The sequence below is a fragment of the Pleurodeles waltl genome, chromosome 4_1, assembly GCF_031143425.1.
Source record: "Pleurodeles waltl isolate 20211129_DDA chromosome 4_1, aPleWal1.hap1.20221129, whole genome shotgun sequence".
Taxonomy (NCBI): domain Eukaryota; kingdom Metazoa; phylum Chordata; class Amphibia; order Caudata; family Salamandridae; genus Pleurodeles; species Pleurodeles waltl.
This window is the reverse complement of record NC_090442.1, coordinates 786,001,461-786,019,782: the sequence shown is the minus strand read 5'-3', so window position 1 is coordinate 786,019,782 and position 18,322 is coordinate 786,001,461. Positions and strand designations below refer to the sequence as shown.

The window sequence follows — 18,322 nt, the reverse complement described above, 5'->3', positions numbered from 1 at the left end:
CATGAAGCAGCATAGTGTGCGTCAGGCCCACTACTATAATGAGCCCAGACTGCACAAGAAGAGCAGTGAACAAATCTGTAGACAGCGTTGGGGAACAAAAATGTATTGGATGTATGCAGTCTTGCCGCAGCAAATTACCCACATCAAAAACATATCAAAAGTGCGTGCAAGCTGTAAGATGAAAACTGAACTAGTCAGTATAGAAAAAATACAGAGTGACCGTACCTGTCCCATGGTCTTTCTCAGTGTGCTTGACGGCGTCCCGGAAGTAAGAGACCAGTGCTGTATGCAGTCGGCCTTTTAAATAGTGCATCCTCGAAAAGTAAAGAAGAACTACAGTGTCAAAAGACTAAGTGTTTCGGCTATCTAGCAAAGTGACTGCAAGAATGCTGTAAGAATGTTAAAGTGGACAAATATGCCAAAAAGGTAAATATGGTAATATACCAAGCTTGGTATTACAAAAAAAAATTAACTCTATTGTTCTTCGTGCATTCCAAAGAACTCAACAGCTAAGTATTCTTGACAGTGGTATAATGGATATTTATGTATAACATACCTGCACATGACCTTATTTCTTTAACCCGTTGGGTGCACTGGACATAAGAGGTCGTAACCGTTACATCCAAGTAGGAGCCCTCGGGGGAAGCGCCGGCTCTCCCCCCAGGGGCCTCGCACCCCCCTCCCCTGGGCAGGGATGGAAGGGGAACCGCTTTGAAGGCCCATCTGCCCCCAAGGGAGGCAGAAAGCCCACCAGAGACTAGGGACATTTTTTTTCCCCAAAGTAAGAGGGTGGGGGTATGGCCATAACCCCACCCCCAAATAAATGGGGCCAAAACTGTTCTGCCCACCAGTATGAGGCAATTATCCCTGATCCATACCTGGGGGGCAGGAGGGTGTGTGTGTGTTTTTTGGGGGAGGGGGGGGGTGCAGAAAGTCTACTAGATGCCAGGGAATTAAAAACAAAAACATAGTATGGTGGTGGCTACCAACCAGTATGGGCATTGTTATGCCCCCACCACAACTGAAGGGGATAACAGTCTTTCAGCTCTCCCCCCACACACTAAAACATCTTATCCCACAGCAAGCAAGAGGACATTTTATTATTTTGTGTTTTGGTTTTACATTTGAGCCATGAGAGCTTGGCTAACTCTCAAAATCGTCCCACTTGGAATGGAATGGTGAGGGCTGCACTTTTTGGACTTTTGGACGTTGCCATGTAGAAAAATCCACAAGACCTAGACACGTCTGAAAACTAAACATCTGGGTGAGTCCAGGGTGGTGTGCTCCACATTCACCCCGCACCATTTTCTTACCCACAATGCCCTGCAAACCTCCAACTTTGCTAGAAATCACACATTTTTGTGAGGAACCTTCCGGAATCTGCAAGAATCCACAAAATTCCTACCACCCAGCCTTGTCTAATCTATACTGATAAAAATTCTGCCACACTTGTCTGCCTAAAAATGTTTTTTCTTTTTTCTTTTTTAAACTGCCCTTTTGGACCCGCTTTGGTTCCCCCTCAATTTCGACATGTTTTTGGCTCTTCCCTCTCACAGGCACTTGGCCCACCTACACAAGTGAGGTATCATTTTTACCAGGAAACTGAGGGGAACGCTGGGTGGGAGGACATTTGGGGCTCCTCTCACATTGCAGAACTTTCTGTCACCGAAATGAGAGGAAAAAGTGTTTTTTTTTGCCAAATTTTGAGGTTTGCAAAGGATTCTGGGTAACAGAACCTGGTGAGAGCCCCACAAGTCACCCCATCTTGGATTCCCCTAGGTGTCTAGTTTTCCAAAATGCACAGGTTTGGTAGGTTTCCTTAGGTGCCAGCTGAGCTAGAGGCCAAAATCCACAGCTAGGCACTTTGGAAAAAACAGTTCAGTTTTCTTTGGGAAAATGTGATGTGTCTACATTGTGTTTTGGGGCATTTCCTGTCACTAGGCCTACCCACACAAGTGGGGTACCCTTTTTATCAGGAGACTTGGGGGAATGCTGGGTGGAAGGAAATTTCTGGCTCCTCTCAGATTCCAGAACTTTCTGTCACCAAAACGGGAGAAAAAAAGTGTTTTTTTGCCACATTTTGAGGATTGCAAAGGATTCTGGGTAACAGAACCTGGTGAGAGCCAAACAAGTCTCCCCATCCTGAATTCCCCTAGATGTCTAGTTTCCAAACTGCACAGGTTTGGTAGGTTTCCCCAGGTGTCAGCTGAGCTAGAGGCCAAAATTTACAGCTAGGGACTTTGCAAAAATCACGTCAGATTTCAATGTAAAAATGTGATGTGTCCATGTTGTGTTTCCTGTTGCGAACATTAGGCCTACCCACGCAAGTTAGGTACCATTTTTAATCGGGAGGCTTGGGGGGGGGGCACAGAATAGCAAAACGAGTGTTATTGCCCCTTGACTTTCTCAACATTTTATCCATCCAAATGTAAAACAGTGTGTAAAAAAGACGTCTATTTGAGAAATGCCCTGTAATCTACATAGTAGTATGGGCACCCCGGAATTCAGAGATGTGCAAATAACCGCTACTTCTCAACACCTTATCTTGTGCCCATTTTGGAAATACAAAGGTTTTCTTGATACCTATTTTTCATTTCTTATATTTCAGCAAATGAAATGCTGTAAACCCGGTATAGAATGAAAACCCATTGCAAGGTGCAGCTAATTTTTTGCCTCTAGGTACCTAGGGTACTTGATGAACCTACAAGCCCTATATATCCCCGCAAGCAGAAGAGTCCAGCAGACGTAACAGTATATTGCTTTCAAAAATCTGAGAAAGTAGGAAAAAGTTACAGCATAAAACGTGGAGAAAGATTTCATTTTTTTCACCTCAATTTCAATATTTTTTTATTTCAGCTGTTATTGTCTGTAGGAAGACCTTGTAGGAGCTACACAAATTACCCCTTGCTGAATTCAGAATTTTGTCTACTTTTCAGAAATGTTTAGCTGTCTGGGATCCAGCATTGGTTTCACATCCATTTCTGTCACTAAGTGGAAGGAGGCAGAAAGCACAAAAAAATAGTAAAAATGGGGTATGTCCCAGTAAAATGCCAAAAATGTGCTGGAAAATTGGGTTTTCTGATTCAAGTCTGCCTGTTCCTGAAAGCTGGGAAGATGGGGATTTTAGCACTGCAAACCCTTTGTTGAAGCCATTTTCAGGGAAAAAAACACAGGCCTTCTTCTGCAGCCCTTTTTCCCATTTATTTTTTTTTAAAACGAAATTTTCGCCATATTTTTGCTAATTTCTTAGTCTTCTTCAGGGGAACCAACAAACTCTGGGTACCTATAGAATCCCTAGGATGTTGGGGAAAAAAAGGACGCAAATTTGGCATGGGTAGCTTATGTGGACAAAACGTTATGAGGGCCTAAGCGCGAGTCGCCCCAAATAGCCAAAAAAAGGCCTGCCACCTAAGGGGGAAAAGGCCTGGCACCTAAGGGGTCTAGAGGCATATGGAGTTCTCTGTCTGTGTTGGGGTCCTTTTCAACACCGCGGAGCCCAATGTATCAATGAAAACAAGCTATAGTAAAAGTACAGCAATAATGAGGACATACATAACACAGTTGCACAAGATGTTAACCTGTTAAAAACACATGAAGTTCTCGGTCTGTATTACGGGGCAGATGTACAGCGTGCAGCCTAATTATCCATTTACTTTCCATCCTCCTCAGATTCATTGTTTTGTCTCCACCTCTCTGGTTACAATCTATATGTGCAAAGCCCTGGAACTTGATCTTAATCATCTAAGAGTTTGGGTGTACCATATTGAAATGTGTTGCCAGAAGGTAGTTTGGGTTATTGTTCCTTATAGCACTGATACATTCCTGTATATGACCTTTTAATGGTCTTAAAGTACTGCCAATGTAGATGAGTTGACATTGGCAGACGACAAAGTAGACCACTGACCTTGTATTGCAACTGATGAACTGTTGAATAAAATACTTCCTCTTGGTATTTTATTGGAAACATGTTAGCTTATCTGCCGCGAATTGGCATAAATTGCATTGTGTGCACTTAAAAAAACCTTTAGGTTTTTCGGGTATCCAGGAACTCAATGTTCCTTGGGGATTAGGCTGGATGTAACTGCGACATAACATATTCCTCAAATAACGCCCACTGGGTGATCTTGGGTTTAGAGGATACATATTTAGCTAAAGTGGAGTCCAGTTTTAACAGATGCCAGTGTCTGTTAAGCATTTTGTATAAATTAAAGCGCACTGTGCTGTACTGTGTGATAAAAGTAAGTCGTTGGTCTGTATGTTTTTTATTGGTGTTATGTATCAGAAGGGTATTCTGCTGTGTCATGGTGATTTTCACACCAATAGTCAAGAGAGCTCCGGATCCGCAACTGGTGGCTTGGAAGAAACGATCTGACATAAGTATACAAGTATGGCACCTTTATAGGCTCCGCATGCCATTTTCACAGCAGAATGGCAATAATACAGAGCTGTAAGGTGCCTGTTACTGGCGCTACTGAAAAGTTTCCAGATCCAGTCTGACACTTAAAAAATATTTAAAATGTGAAGAATCTGCAAGAAGTCACTATCAGAAATGGTATTTCTTCTGTCACCATAGGCTTTTTAACCATCTGTTCCTCAGTGGATTCCGTCCTTCTTTTAGTTTTATCAGAATGTTTTCTAGCAATCTCACTTCCAAGTAGCTGGCTTGATGTCTGACCCTTAGCAGCAGGGTCACAGGTTCTAAATGCCAGCCCTGAAGTCTTTCTCACAGACTTCTCAGAATGAGCCAAAACAGTCTTATCTTTATATAGAGTGAGAGGAAAAGAGTGAGAGAGAGAGAGTGTGTGTGTGTGTGTGTGTGTGTGTTGGTTGGAACGTCGACTTTCTCCTTGAAAATGGCTAAAGTTAACCTTCTTTCTCGGTCTAAATTCTTTGCTGAGAAATCTAACAATTGCCACACTTTTTCAGGTTGTGACTGGGATGAAGGCAGCACAGGTATTTTGAATGTGGATCATCCATGTAGATTCTTTTCCACATGCCTGGAATAGAGATTTCCTCTGATCCAGCTCAGACATTTTGTATGTTAATCTTTGTATGAAAAATTGACACTTCTTTTGGGCAGACCTTCTCCAAAAGGTTCCTCACTGTTATATGTGGCTGACAATCTGACTGTTAAACTTCGGACAAGGGAACAAGCAAGGGTGCTATATTGACAGTATTTTGAATCATTTATAATAATGTGGATAGGATGCAAATGATCGGTGAAATTTCAACGTTACTGAGTGTAATGCTTACACTGCTGTACTAACATTGTCACTGAGGGTTCCTAGTCTAGCAATGGGTAATATTTCAAGCATGTGAATCTATGAAAGATCCAATGCTGGAGAACTACATTCTTGCTGCACTGTCATCTTGGAATGCTACTCTCCTATCCTCTTCCTTCAAATTACTATCATCTACGTTTCTAACTCACAACCACTAAACCATGCATTAATGTGATCACCTTTTATTAAGTCCTGGTTACCATAGTAGGCACTTCATTAAAGTATGCACCCTTCTCTTGCATACAGCAATTCTACAGCATCTCATCTCTGCTTCCTCTGAGAAATCAGATCATTTTGCACTTACTGTTTCCTCAATAAACTCATTCTGATGTTCGTGTAGATATTCATTCTGTTCTTCAGAGACATGGACTGTCCAGGCAAGAGGCACCTAAAAGAGATTTCACCTTTAGTCTTTGCTATTCCACCAGTCAGGTTATCTGAACAAATATTCTTCTCAGCTAGATGCCACAGTTATTCCTAAACCGCTGGGTGTTGCCTGTGGGAAACCTATGTTTTCCTATGTTAGGGGTTACTGCTAGATTTATTTGGAATTTTTAAAACAAAACATAAAAAAGAGAAATAAAACTACCACCACCAAGCTTGGTACCAAAAGCCATGAGTAACTAGTAATCTGCTCAGCTTTAAAAAAAAAAAAATCACAAACAGAATGTTGGATCAAGCAATTTTTCAAATCACGGTATCTGACAGAATCGGTTGGACGCAGCAAACTAATCACTTGCAGTACACCTCTCACTTTATTGCATCTGAATCCTACTAGAATGAAAATGGCTGCCTTTTCGCAAGCCTCAGATTATGTATGGGGATCTTGCTACACTTACGCGGGTTTTGATAACGTTAAGGAAAGATGTTGAGCTCTGTGTTTACGGTCCCTTCTGCAAGTAAAAGGCTTGAACCAAATTTCAGGAAGGGAGGAGAATCTCTGAACATCATTAATATGCCCTTAAGGTATAATTAACAGGCAGAGGTTGCACCTGAAGATTGTTGGACTGAGTGATTGACACGATGCAGATGGCTATTAAGTTTGGTAAAATAATTTTAAAAAGTGTCATTACAAAATAGGAGGATGCTAAAACAGGCATATGCAGATTACTGTTTAACCAAAGGCGTCCTCTTTCATAGCACAGGAGAAACAACACTTTGGCGAGCTAAAAAGGTCATGGGTTCAATCATAATGTTACCCATACATCATCAATGTACCTGAAACAAGTCTAGGCACAAGAGGGAGATTATTTAGAACAAGAGGTGACTGCTGGTAAAGCCTGGCAATCGTTTAACTGCTGGGGTTCACCTACTTCTGATTTATCCGTGCAAACAAAAAAGTATGATTGTGCTCTGCAGCGCCCAGCACAAGGGTATTAGGCTATGTGCACAATCAAAGTGCTACAAGATCTTGATCTTTACTGCCACACTATTTCTTTAGCAGACTGGATATCATCACCCTTAAGTCTGCCTTAACATTAGCACTGGCTTTAGAAGCAGATTAGAAAATTAGTTCCACACAGTCAGCCTGTTTGATGAGCAACATAATATGCAATTGACAGTCTTGGGTCTACAACTTTATGTCCTGTTACCCCACAAAATCTTTAAGTGACTCTCAGGGTAGGCTGAAGTGACCTTTATAGCATGCAACTTGGTACATGCACCAAGCCAAACACTGCTTTCCAGAAAATATTCTATAAAAATCAACAAAATAATGTCTACACAATATAATCTTTTCAAAGCAAGTGGGAGCACCCGATGCGGCAAGTGTAAAAACCTTAAAAGTGGTGAGACGTGCTCTGTAAATGGCTGAGTCATTGGAGTCATGCTGTGCAACTAGACCTATGGTTAGTGCCTCGAGACAGGTCATGTTGGTATTCCACTGTTCCCTCATAACAAGGGCAGCAACTGTCTAGCGCCGTACTATTGTGTAGTCAGTCGTTCCTTATTGCAGCATGTCCATGAGAGCAACAAGAGCACGAGTCAGCTAAATGGACAAACTTGCTAAGTAATCTGTAGTTGTATGTGAGGATGGAATGATGTTAGAATGGCGGCTAGAAACCTTTAGAGATCAGCAAAGGATGGAACAAACATGCTAGTCCCACAGTCCGCCTTCTCCTGATTTAAGATTGGTGGAAATTTGCAGTTAATGCAGCATGTTGTACTGTAGGCATACGAGAAGTACGGACCCTCAGTAAAATCTTGCTGTTTCAAAGAACTTGGCAATTCATGCTAGCTCCATAGGTACATCTGACGAGTAGACATAAAACAGTGCTTCTTTACATGTTCTTATGTCAAGATACAGAAAAATTGGTCTTCAAAGGGTTTGCCTTTGCATGAGCAATGCTGGGCAGCAGCATACTATATGTTCCGCGGATTCCTGGGAGTATGAGCACAACCTGCACTGCCTTTGCCCTAGAGTTTTTGTTTTCCAGTGTGTTCTGATATTCCCATTCAGGCAGCATCAGAAGTCTGGTCAATAGTATGTTCCAAAAGGCTTGTCTCCCAATGGCCGCTCTCAAGTATGGCTGGCAAGCCAAGACCTCGTATGATTTGTGGAGCACCATGACACCCGGAGTGTCACTAATTTCATTCAGATTATGTTTCTTTGACAGGTGCTTTTCCTTTCTTTAGTGCACTTCAGGTGTAGTAACGTCACAACAGGATTGTAGAGGTTTTCTGCTACCAAGTTTAATGTTATGGAGGACCTTATAAGATAGCTTGCCTATGTCCTCTTTGCATTAAAAAAAACAACAACCGCAAGGCGCCTTGCAAGGTGTCATCTTGTGCTATAATCACTTTGTAGTGATATTTGATTAAGTCCATTTGACCTTTCACGTCCATGTTCACCAACTCAAACTGCAGTCGTATCAATGTTTGTCTTGTTGATTTGAGGAGCTTGAATATTTTCCTATAGGCTGCAATGTGACGGGACTCACATTCCTGGAATGTGAGCATTCCAGAAATGGCAAGATGCTCATCAACTTATGGTATGCAGCAGTTTGGGATGAGCTACTTTTCGGAATGCATCAGCAGTTGGGACAATACTTTGTGGCAAAGTTTGGCTAAGGCGAATGATGTTTTAGCTGCCTTTTCCTCAATGGTCATTGCCCGTAAAAAGGGGTTTGATAGAATCCGACAGCCAAGCACCAAGATAGTTGTATTTACTTGATGTGTGATCATTTGCTGTGATTATTTATTTCTATGCCACAGCTTGCTGAATATATCACACAAAGGAAAATAAACTTCTGCAAAAAATGGCTACTTCAACTTAATTTGGTCTAAATCCAAATCCAAACCAATTGTGAATTAGCAATTAAAAACCTCCAACAAATAAACCTGGTGCCTAACATCGTAGATAAACTCATACCTGTCTCCAACTTACTCTTGTTATGAAAAGCCACTGAATACTGTGTCTCCAAAAAACATATATTAACGAAATTCCTCTACTAACTTTCTATCAATCACGTTTTCAATCTGCATCAGGACAAAGGCTACTACCCTCATAGCCTAAAATACATTCACTACGTACTGGACGAGGGCAATCTAGAATTCCTGGTACTTATTGACCTCTTGGCCATGTGGAACACTGCTGGTGACTGTCTGCTCCTTTGAGGATGTTCACAATCAAGTACTAAAATGGTTCTCCACTTTGCTCTTGCATGGCAATCAGTTGGTCAAGACCGGAAGACATATCTCAAAGAGTTCACAAATGAAGTACAGTATTTCTAAAGGTTCACTTGTAGGAGGTTGGCTCAGTATATAGTGTACACCTGTAGGTGAGGCACCTGTCACCGAGTTCAGGCAATTCTTACTGATAGTATTAGTGGTTCTAAATAATCAAAGCTCTCATAGGGTAGGTGTTTAGAGAAGCTAAGGCTGAGCGGAGAGGGTGTAAAGAAATTGCAAATACCACAAAAGTGAATCAGTAATGGTCACACAAGAAGGAACCACACCAGTGTTAGAAAAATAACGTATTATTTATTAAAACACAGGTAATAAACTAACTTTGGTATGTCTCCTAACAGGAGATATACATACATAAAACATACTTAGAAACAGGTAAGTAAAAGCATAAAATAGCATGGGCCCCTGGGGGAGGCCAAATCATATATTAAGAAAATGGGATGAGAAAGGTACAACTAACTAAGACTGGGACCCAAGGATCTTAGGGACTGGGGAAGTACTAAAACACAAGAGGTAAGTAGCGAGGATTCCCCACGCGCTCATGCGAAGATATATTACCCCGGGTCAGGTGTCCATAGGATAACATGGGACAGTCGCAGATGAAGTTTTTGTGTTTCAGGACCCTTCACAGAGGACCCCAAGGAAATCTGTTGGGTCAAGGAAGGTTCAAGAGTGCCCCCACCTGTGGATACCCAGAGAAGTTGAGTACCTACACCAGGGAGCCCAGTTGCATAGGGGTGAAGTTGTGTCAGAACCTCCAGTTGGAGTCAATTGGGACCTTGGCTGTCCAGCTGATGTTGTGACCCATGGACCAGGTCGGTGGAACCCAGGTGTAAATTTCAGAGAGGGAGCACCTGTGAAAAGAAGGGACAGAGTCCAAATCACCGAGAGTTGTCCGGCGGTTCAGGAGGGCAATGCCCACCCTTTTTGTGGATGTTTTCCTTCTGGACGGTTGTCATGGAGATGCAGCTGCGACATCCAGGCGATGCCGAAGGATTCCAGGAGTCGTCCACGAGCTTTCCCACGCAGGTCGTTGAATTGCAAAAGTGTTAGTGGTCAGCAGAATTAGCAACAAGCCTTTTCAAATGCAAGAGAAGCATTGCATGTACAGTTGCAGAAGTGGGGACCAGCAAAGTTCAAGGGGCTCAACCTTTTGCAGGTCATTCAGGGCCAGACCTCAGTAAGGAGGAGAGCCAGGAGTAATCAATGGAGATCCCAGGAGGACCCACTGGCAGTAGGCACAGGGAGTCGCAGGGAGACCTCAGCAGCAAAAAAAAGATGATATCCACGCTGCAGGAGTTGAAGGGAGGACATAGGTCTTTGAGTTGTGTGATTCTTGAGGCTGGAGCTTCTTGGAGCTATGAAGTCTTCAAATGGAAGAGCCAACAAGCCTTGGCAATGACAGATGTGGTGACAGGGGCTTCATTCCAGCAGCTCCAATGAGAGACCACCGACTTCCCAATTGCAAGGAAGACAGGACAGACCTCTGGAAAGCCACAGAACCACAACATGTGTTGAAGAGCCTTGAAGAGTCAGTGGGACAGCAGGATCCACAAACCAGTACTCAACGTCGAGGGGCCTGTGGCTGCAGGGCAGTGAGTCCTTCACTCCAAGGAAGATTCCTTCTTGTTGTCCTTAGTGCAGGCTGAGTCCTTGTGACTCTGGAGGATGCACGACCATGGAAGTTGCAGATTCCTTGCAATATCCAGGGACAAATTTGCAGTAGGAGCCCTCCTAGAAGTTGCAGTATTATCTTGGGTGCCGTTGAAGTCCAGCTGCAGAATTTGGTGTCCAGGTTGCAGAAGTGTCTTGAAGAACAATCTTGCAGACAAATCTAGGGTCCCACTCTCAGGGGATCAAACAAGGAAGGTGGTTGGAGATCCTCTGCAGTGACCCACCTATCGGGGGTCACTACTCTGCTGGACTGGCCAGTCAGATGCTTCCCGGCGCCTCTGCTCATCTAATTTCTAAGATGACAGAATCAAGTGGACACCTGGCAGAGCTCTGGGCACCTCCTTAGGGGAGGACCTGGACAAGAGGGTTGGGTGTGGTGGGGTTGGAGGGATGGGGGGGCACGGGGTGTCGCTCCCATCTACTTTGTGTGTTTTCACGTCAGAGAGGGAGCAGGGGGCTCCTGTACTGGTGGAAATCAGTTTTGCAGTGAGGGCACAAAATGTGCCCTTCAAAGCAGTCTGGTAGCGCTCAGGAGCACCCCCACCCTAGCCCAGAGACACTTATTTCTAAAGGAGAGGTGGTAAAACCTCTCCTCTACAGGAAATCCTTTGTCCAGCCTTCCCCTGCACAGGTTAAGCCCAGCAGCAGGGGGGCAGAACAGTGTCTGGGGTCGGTGGCAGCAATGGCTTACACACAGACCCTGGAAGGGTGCACAGGCAGACATCGGGGATCCTCATAAGTAACCCCTAAAGTACATGGTCTCATGCAACTAACACTGGAATCAGTGTAGTTGCATGATTCCAACATGTTTGATACCAAACATGACCAGGTTCAGTGAAGTCATTATGCAGTTGGACATGTCATGTTGACGAGTGTCCACTACATAACTTAACACTTAAATTGGCTTCCCCACACCTATAAAGCCCAGAAAATGGAGACTGGGGTTTGCAGGGGTACCCTGCTCATGCAGGAGTACCCTCACACCTAGGGACACGCACCCTGCCCTTGAGCTGAAGGCCCTACCAGAGGGGTGACTTACAGTGCTTAAGTGCAGTGACTGCGATATAAGGTAAACTATATATGGGCAGTGAAATGGTGCAGGCAGCCTTTAACGCAGGCTGAAATGGCAGGCTTGCATACACAGGTTGCATGGTCTCCCAGGAGTGGCACAGTAAAATGCTGCAGTCCATAGAAGACCTCTGGTGTACCAATGCCTTGGGTACCTAAGTACCATACTCTAGAGATCTACATGGGTGCATCAGTATGCCAGATGTGGGGTGTAAAAAGTTTACCAGCAACCACATTTTGAGGAGAGAGCACAGCCACAATGGTCCTGATTAGCAGGACTCAGTATACTACAGTCTAAACACACTGACACAAGGCAAACATGTGGGGTGTACTACAACCACAACCCAGCTTACAGGCCAGGTAGAGGATGTCCAGGACCCCCGCTGACAGAGGAGGCACTGCAGAGAGTGACCAACCTCCTTCATGGGTTACTTAAGGACTCCCCCGATGGTGGGTGCTCAGATTCGTCGAGCAAGGCTTTTCAAGGAATTCTCTGCAAGTCATCTGCTCCTGGCCTCCGTAACCGCTGCTGGTCTGCTTTTGGAACTGAAACAAGGTTGTATTCAGTTGGAGAGCTCCCACTGCAACATTGTTTCACCAGCTCTTGCAAGATTTATGCAACATCCGTGGCTGTGCATCCTCCAGGGTCACAAGACCTCTTCCTGCATCCAAGAAGCAAGAAGCATTCCCCCTTGGAGTGAAGCAGTCAATCACTCCCCTGCATATGCAGGCACCTCAAGACAACAACTGGCTGGTGGATCCTGCTGTCCCATGGACAACGTAAAGGCTCTGCTCACAAGTGGTGGGTCTGTGGTCCTCTCCGGATCCAACTTGCCTTCTGGCAAACTTGGAAGACAGTGGACCCTTGGTGCAGCCACTAGAATGGAACCCCCCTGTGCACCACGGCTGCTGCTCTTGCCAAAGGCATATTGGGTTTTCCTCCAAGAATATCTTCGAGCTCCAAGAAGCCCCAGCAACTCCAGATTCAGCTCCTACTCTGCAGCTTTTGTGATGTGGGACTCCTGTTTGTTGTGCTGCTGAGGCTTCCATGCAATTCCCTATGCCTGCTGCCAGTGGGTCACTAGTGGGGCTTGTCCAATTCCGTCTGGCTTTCCTTCCTGCTAAAGGCCTGCCTTGACTCCTCACCAAGTGCTGAGTCACAAGGACCTGCTGGTCCTCCCAAATCTGCAAACTTCTTTGCAACAACGTTTTGCATATGATAAGGCCTACAGGCCACCGACCCTCTGGCAACCGACGTAGAACAGCTCGTGGGTGACTCCAAGGATCTCCTGCATCCTACTAGACTCCGCAGCTGGACTTCTTCTTTCACCATCCTGCAGAAACTTCACCTCCAAGAGGGTGGGCATTGCCTATCTGCACTGCCTGGACATCTCCTAGTGGTCTGGAACTGTCCACTTTTTCTATATCAGGCTGCTCTCAGCCTGAATCCACTTTTGTGTTCCACCGGCCTGGTTCACAGGTCGCAACATCAGCTGAACAACTGAGGCTTCTGTGGACTACAACAAAGGTTTCCAACGTCACTTCACCCCTCTGCACCTGGGCTCCCTGGAGTAGGTACTCCAGTCTTCTGGGTATCCACGGTGGAGGCACTCTCCAACTGTCTTTGTGCCAAATTGGTTTCCTCGTCGTCCACTGGGAAAGGTCCTGAATCCATAAAAATCCAACTGCGGCAGTCCTGTGTTAGCCTACGGGAAACCCTGCTTGATAACTCGTCACCCGGGGCCTGTGGGATCTCTAGTACTTACCGCTGGTAATTTCCTACTCATCCTGCCCCTGGGATCAACACACTTAACTCGGACGGGCACCTCCATTCTTTACCACTTTCTTAGTATATGGTTTGGTCCGCCCGTAAGGCCCCATTTCTATGTTGTTTCTGATTATTGTATATTTTTGTGTGCTAATATCTCCAGATGAAGATATACCAATGTTAGTGTAACTTTAGTGTTGTGATAAAGAAACTTTTATTTTTGCAACAGCTAGTGTGGCTCTTTCTAGTGATTGGTTACTGACTGACTGTTGTGGTATTGCAAGTGCTTTACACTCCGCCTAGATAAGGTTTAGCTGCTCATCACAGCTACCTCTAGAGAGGTTTTGCTATCTGGACCTAAACACTATCACTAAGGATTGCCTGGACTCAGTATAGGGTGCCACACCATAGGGGTACACCATAAACTAAGCAAGCCTTCTACAAGTACTTCATATTTTCACTGTATTAGCTACTTGTACATTTTAAAGCACATTTAAGCCTCTTGATGCAGCTCTGCCGCAGAGAAAACATCTTATGAATACACAACTAATGGTTTGCAAATCTGATTGCTTCTAATTGCAAGTAAAACCAACTGAAGAATCTTACTCATTTTTCCCAATAAAAGATAGAATCCACACTCCATGGATCTTCACAGACCATGCAAGCCAAATGTCACTACAAAGTCTGCTGCAGTACACCTCCCACCCCCATATACACACTTTTTGCATGGGTTACTGATGCAATTTTGAAGTGCACTGGGTTCCTGTTAACCCAGTCCCCAGTGCCAGTGTTTCTTCCCCAAAAAAAGACACCTGGTCACTTGATCCCCAAGTGACCAGGCCCTTTAGCACCTCTGTAAGTCCCTAGTAAATGGTACCTGGGACATTTGTACTGAAGATGAGACCTAAAAGCTGAAGCACAACTTTTGCCACTCTAAGGTGCCCAGCACCAAATGTAGGCAGACTGCCATTGCAGGCTGCTGGACAAGGTGCTCCCAAAAATGAAAACACAACATGGCACATACTTGTGCGCCATGTCCCCTAAAACACAGCTTGTAATATCTTTAAGTCACCCCTACAGCAGGCCTTTCAGCCCTAAGGCAGGGTGCATTATATTACAACTGAGGGCATATATGCATGAACAAATATGCTCCTACTGTGTCTGCTGATTCTCAGGCATAGTAAGTGTGCAGGGAAGACATTTCAAATACATGTGCTGGACACTGGTGAAAATGAGTTCCCCAGCTACATGATGGCTTCTCTGAACCTATGGATTTTTGGTATCAAACATCTCGTATTAGTAACCACTCAGCGATTTCACTCATGGATTTATTAATACAAGCACCCAGGGAGCACCTTAGAGGTGCCCCCTGAAAAACCTACCAACTACTGGTGAGCTCACTGACCGGTTCTGGCCAGTCTGCCGCCAAACAAATGAGAATCTGACCTCCCAGGGTGAAAGCCTCTGCCCTCTGAAGGTCAAAAACAAAAGCCTGTTCAGGCTGGGGTGTGGAACACCCCTCCCCACAGGATGGCCTGCATTCGAAGGCAGTAATTATCAAGGAAGCCCACCGCCTTTGGTATGCAGATCTGGCCTTTCTCAGAGGAAGATGACAACCCCCCTGCCCCAGGGCCCATCTAGCACCTGGAGAGGCAGGAAAATTAGCTATGCAGGAGGTATGTAACATTTCCAGACAGGGAACACCCCCTAGGGTGACCGCCTGAAGTGAACATGACTTAGGAAATTCCGCCGTCTTGTGTCTGGTGGCATTTAGGAACTCTAGACAGGGTGATGCCCACCACTTACAGGAAGTGGTCACCTAGGGGGTGTAGTGGCCCAAAGGGTAAGTAGCTCATTGGCTACTACCCTCCAGTCCCCTTAACACCCCCTAAATTGAGTATTTAGGGGACCTCTGCTACCAAGACTTCAGCTCTTTGCTGGACACAAAAGAAGGAGTGGACAAGAAGCCTACTGAACCCGAGAGCCGAGAAGCACAACTGACTTGGCACCAACCCTGCGGGCCTGCCTGCTGAACCCCACCTTCGAGGACCAACTGACCTGTCCTGCCACTGCAGCCTCCGAGAAACTGGGAGAGCTGCCAGTGCTTTGCAAATCGCCAAGAACTCCCTTGTAGAGGTGCTGCTCCCACAATCCGCAAGCATCCAAGAAACAAATGAGAGGACCGGGACTGCCAGAAACCAGACGCCGGACATCACCACGGCACCAGAGCCACCTAGCTCATGTTTAAGTGGGCCAGCATTGTCAGCATGGTCCCTAGGCCCTCTGGAGACAAAGTCCACCCTGAGTTCGCCCACTGTGGAATTCGAGATGGCGTCTGCGGTCTATTTCTGCAGATCCCCCTGCAACCGCTAGTGACCAAGAGACAGAAACCCAGAACCTCAGGACACCTCTGCACCCATCCACCCTGGACCGAGGAGAAGAGAACCAAGGGTGTTCCCATGTCTGCCAGCCTCATGAGACCTGAGCTCACTTGTTGGCTTGGTCGTACTGGGCCCCCAGAAGACACCATTGCACCCACACCCTATAGCCCGAGGAGGAGTGGGCCAAAGGCATACCCACGTGCCCAAGGACCTCAAGGGTCGAGCCACCCTGTAGTTTCCCCAGGACTGATCTTTCAGTCCATCCCTGCAGCAACTCTGTAACCAGACCAATTCCCATAGACCTGAATGGGACAATCAACGCCCTAACACACCTCTGCACCTGGACGCACAAGAGCCTTCCGATGTGACCCGTTAGTGTGGCCTTGTGCCTTGCCCCATACTCACATTAAGTCCAGGAGATTGGCCCCATAAGTTGCTGCACTCTACCTGTATGCAATGCTTGCACTTCCTCCATAGGATAGCATTAAGGCATCAGAAAACTGCACTGTCGACTTTTAAAAATTCTAAAACTCTATCTCTTGAAAAGTACTCACCTGATTCTGGTGATCTTGGTATCAAAGTTTAAACAAATGGATGTGTTATTTTTATAAATTGGTGTCAGATTTCTATATTGAGTGTGTGTTTCACTTACTGTATGAGTGTGTTCCTTACATGCTTAGCACTACCATTTGATATGCCTAACTGCTCGACCACACTACCTAAAAAGAGAGCATTTGGGATGTCACTTGTGCCTCTGGGGACTGCTTGGACTCTTTGCACAGTGTACCTCATTTTGGTCCACTATATACGGAGACAGCCTCCTGCATGCACTGCTTGAGTAATCCTGCTTACCGTGTTTTAAAAACTCACTGGGTCCAGTAACACATGAATTCCCTTTCTGGCAAGAATCACATGGTTTCCTTGCATATGGACAACAACTAAAACTACCTCTTTTAACAATCTCTCCTTCTGACCTCCATTTGAACCTTCAATGGTGCAGTTCAGAAAATATCCTAAAGCCTATGACAATTTTCCTACCATGATAAGCTATATAACTTAACTTTCTATCTTACCCTAATGAGAAGCTGCTTCTTACCCCTGCATTTGTGCAGTTTTATTGTCCTCAGTTCATATTATAAACATAACTGCATGCCTCTGCAGCCCCACATGCATTCAATATACTGTGTGTATATAGGTTCAGCACTTAGCTGTACTTTGTGGCTAGGTAACTGTAGGAAGTTGGCTCTGTATGCACTATTTCAAAGTAAGGAATAGTATGCACAGAGTCCAAGGGTTCCCCTTAGAGGTAAGATAGTGGCAAAAAGAGATAATACTAATGCTCTATTTTGTGGTAGTGTGGTCGAGCAGTAGGCTTATCAAAGGAGTAGTGTTAAGCATTTGTTGTACACACACAGGGAATAAATGAGGAACACACACTCAGAGACAATTCCAGGCCAATAGGTTTTTGTATAGAAAAATATATTTTCTTAGTTTATTTTAAGAACCACAGGTTCAAATTTTACATGTAATACTTTAAATGAAAGGTATTGCAGGTAGGTACTTTAGGAACTTTGAATAATCAAAATAGCATACACAGTTTTCAATTAAATCACATATAGCTATTTTAAAACTAGACAGTGCAATTTTCACAGTTCCTAGGGGGAGTAAGAGTTTGTTAGTTCTTGTAGGTAAGTAAACCACCTACGGGGTTCAAGTTTGGGTCCAAGGTAGCCCACCGTTGGGGGTTCAGAGCAACCCCAAAGTTACCACACCAGCAGCTCAGGGCCGGTCAGGTGCAGACTTCAAAGTGGTGCCCAAAACGCATAGGCTTCAATGGAGAAGGGGGTGCCCCGGTTCCACTCTGCCAGCAGGTGAGTACCCGCGTCTTCGGAGGGCAGAGCAGGGGGGTTTGTAGGGCACCGGGGGGGGACACAAGTTAGCACAGAAAGTACAAAATCAGCAGCACGGGGGCGGCCGGGTGCAGTGTGCAAACACACGTCGGGTTTCCAATGGAAATTAATGGGAGACCAAGGGGTCTCTTCAGCGATGCAGGCAGGCAAGGGGGGGGGGCTCCTCGGGGTAGCCACCACCTGGGCAAGGGAGAGGGCCTCCTGGGGGTCACTCCTGCACTGGAGTTCCGATCTTTCAGGTCCTGGGGGCAGCGGGAGTCTTTTCCAGGCGTCGGGATCTGGGAGTCAGGCAGTCGCGGTCAGGGGGAGCCTCGGGATTCCCTCTGCAGGCGTCGCTGTGGGGGCTCAGGGGGGGCAACTCTGGCTACTCAAGGTCTCGTAGTCGCCGTGGGAGTCCTCCCTGAAGTGTTGTTTCTCCACAAGTCGAGCCGGGGGCATCGGGTGCAGAGTAGCATGTCTCACGCTTCCGGCGGGAAACGCAGTTGTTTTAAAGTTGCTCCTTTGAAACAAAGTTGCAGTCTTGGGTGAACAGGGCCGCTGTCCTCAGGAGTT

The 18,322-nt window shown here is 45.6% G+C and overlaps 1 protein-coding gene across 2 annotated transcripts in view; it reads right to left on the bottom strand.

The window, feature by feature from the left end:
• LOC138288176 (zinc finger protein 546-like) overlaps positions 1 to 18,322 on the bottom strand; it is a 689,754-nt gene that overhangs the window by 285,554 nt on the left and 385,878 nt on the right. For both annotated transcript variants that reach the window (XM_069229499.1, XM_069229500.1), the window contains exon 18: positions 5,587 to 5,670. In XM_069229499.1, coding sequence (XP_069085600.1) covers positions 5,587 to 5,670 — 84 coding nt within the window. The remainder of the gene's footprint in view (positions 1 to 5,586; positions 5,671 to 18,322) is intronic.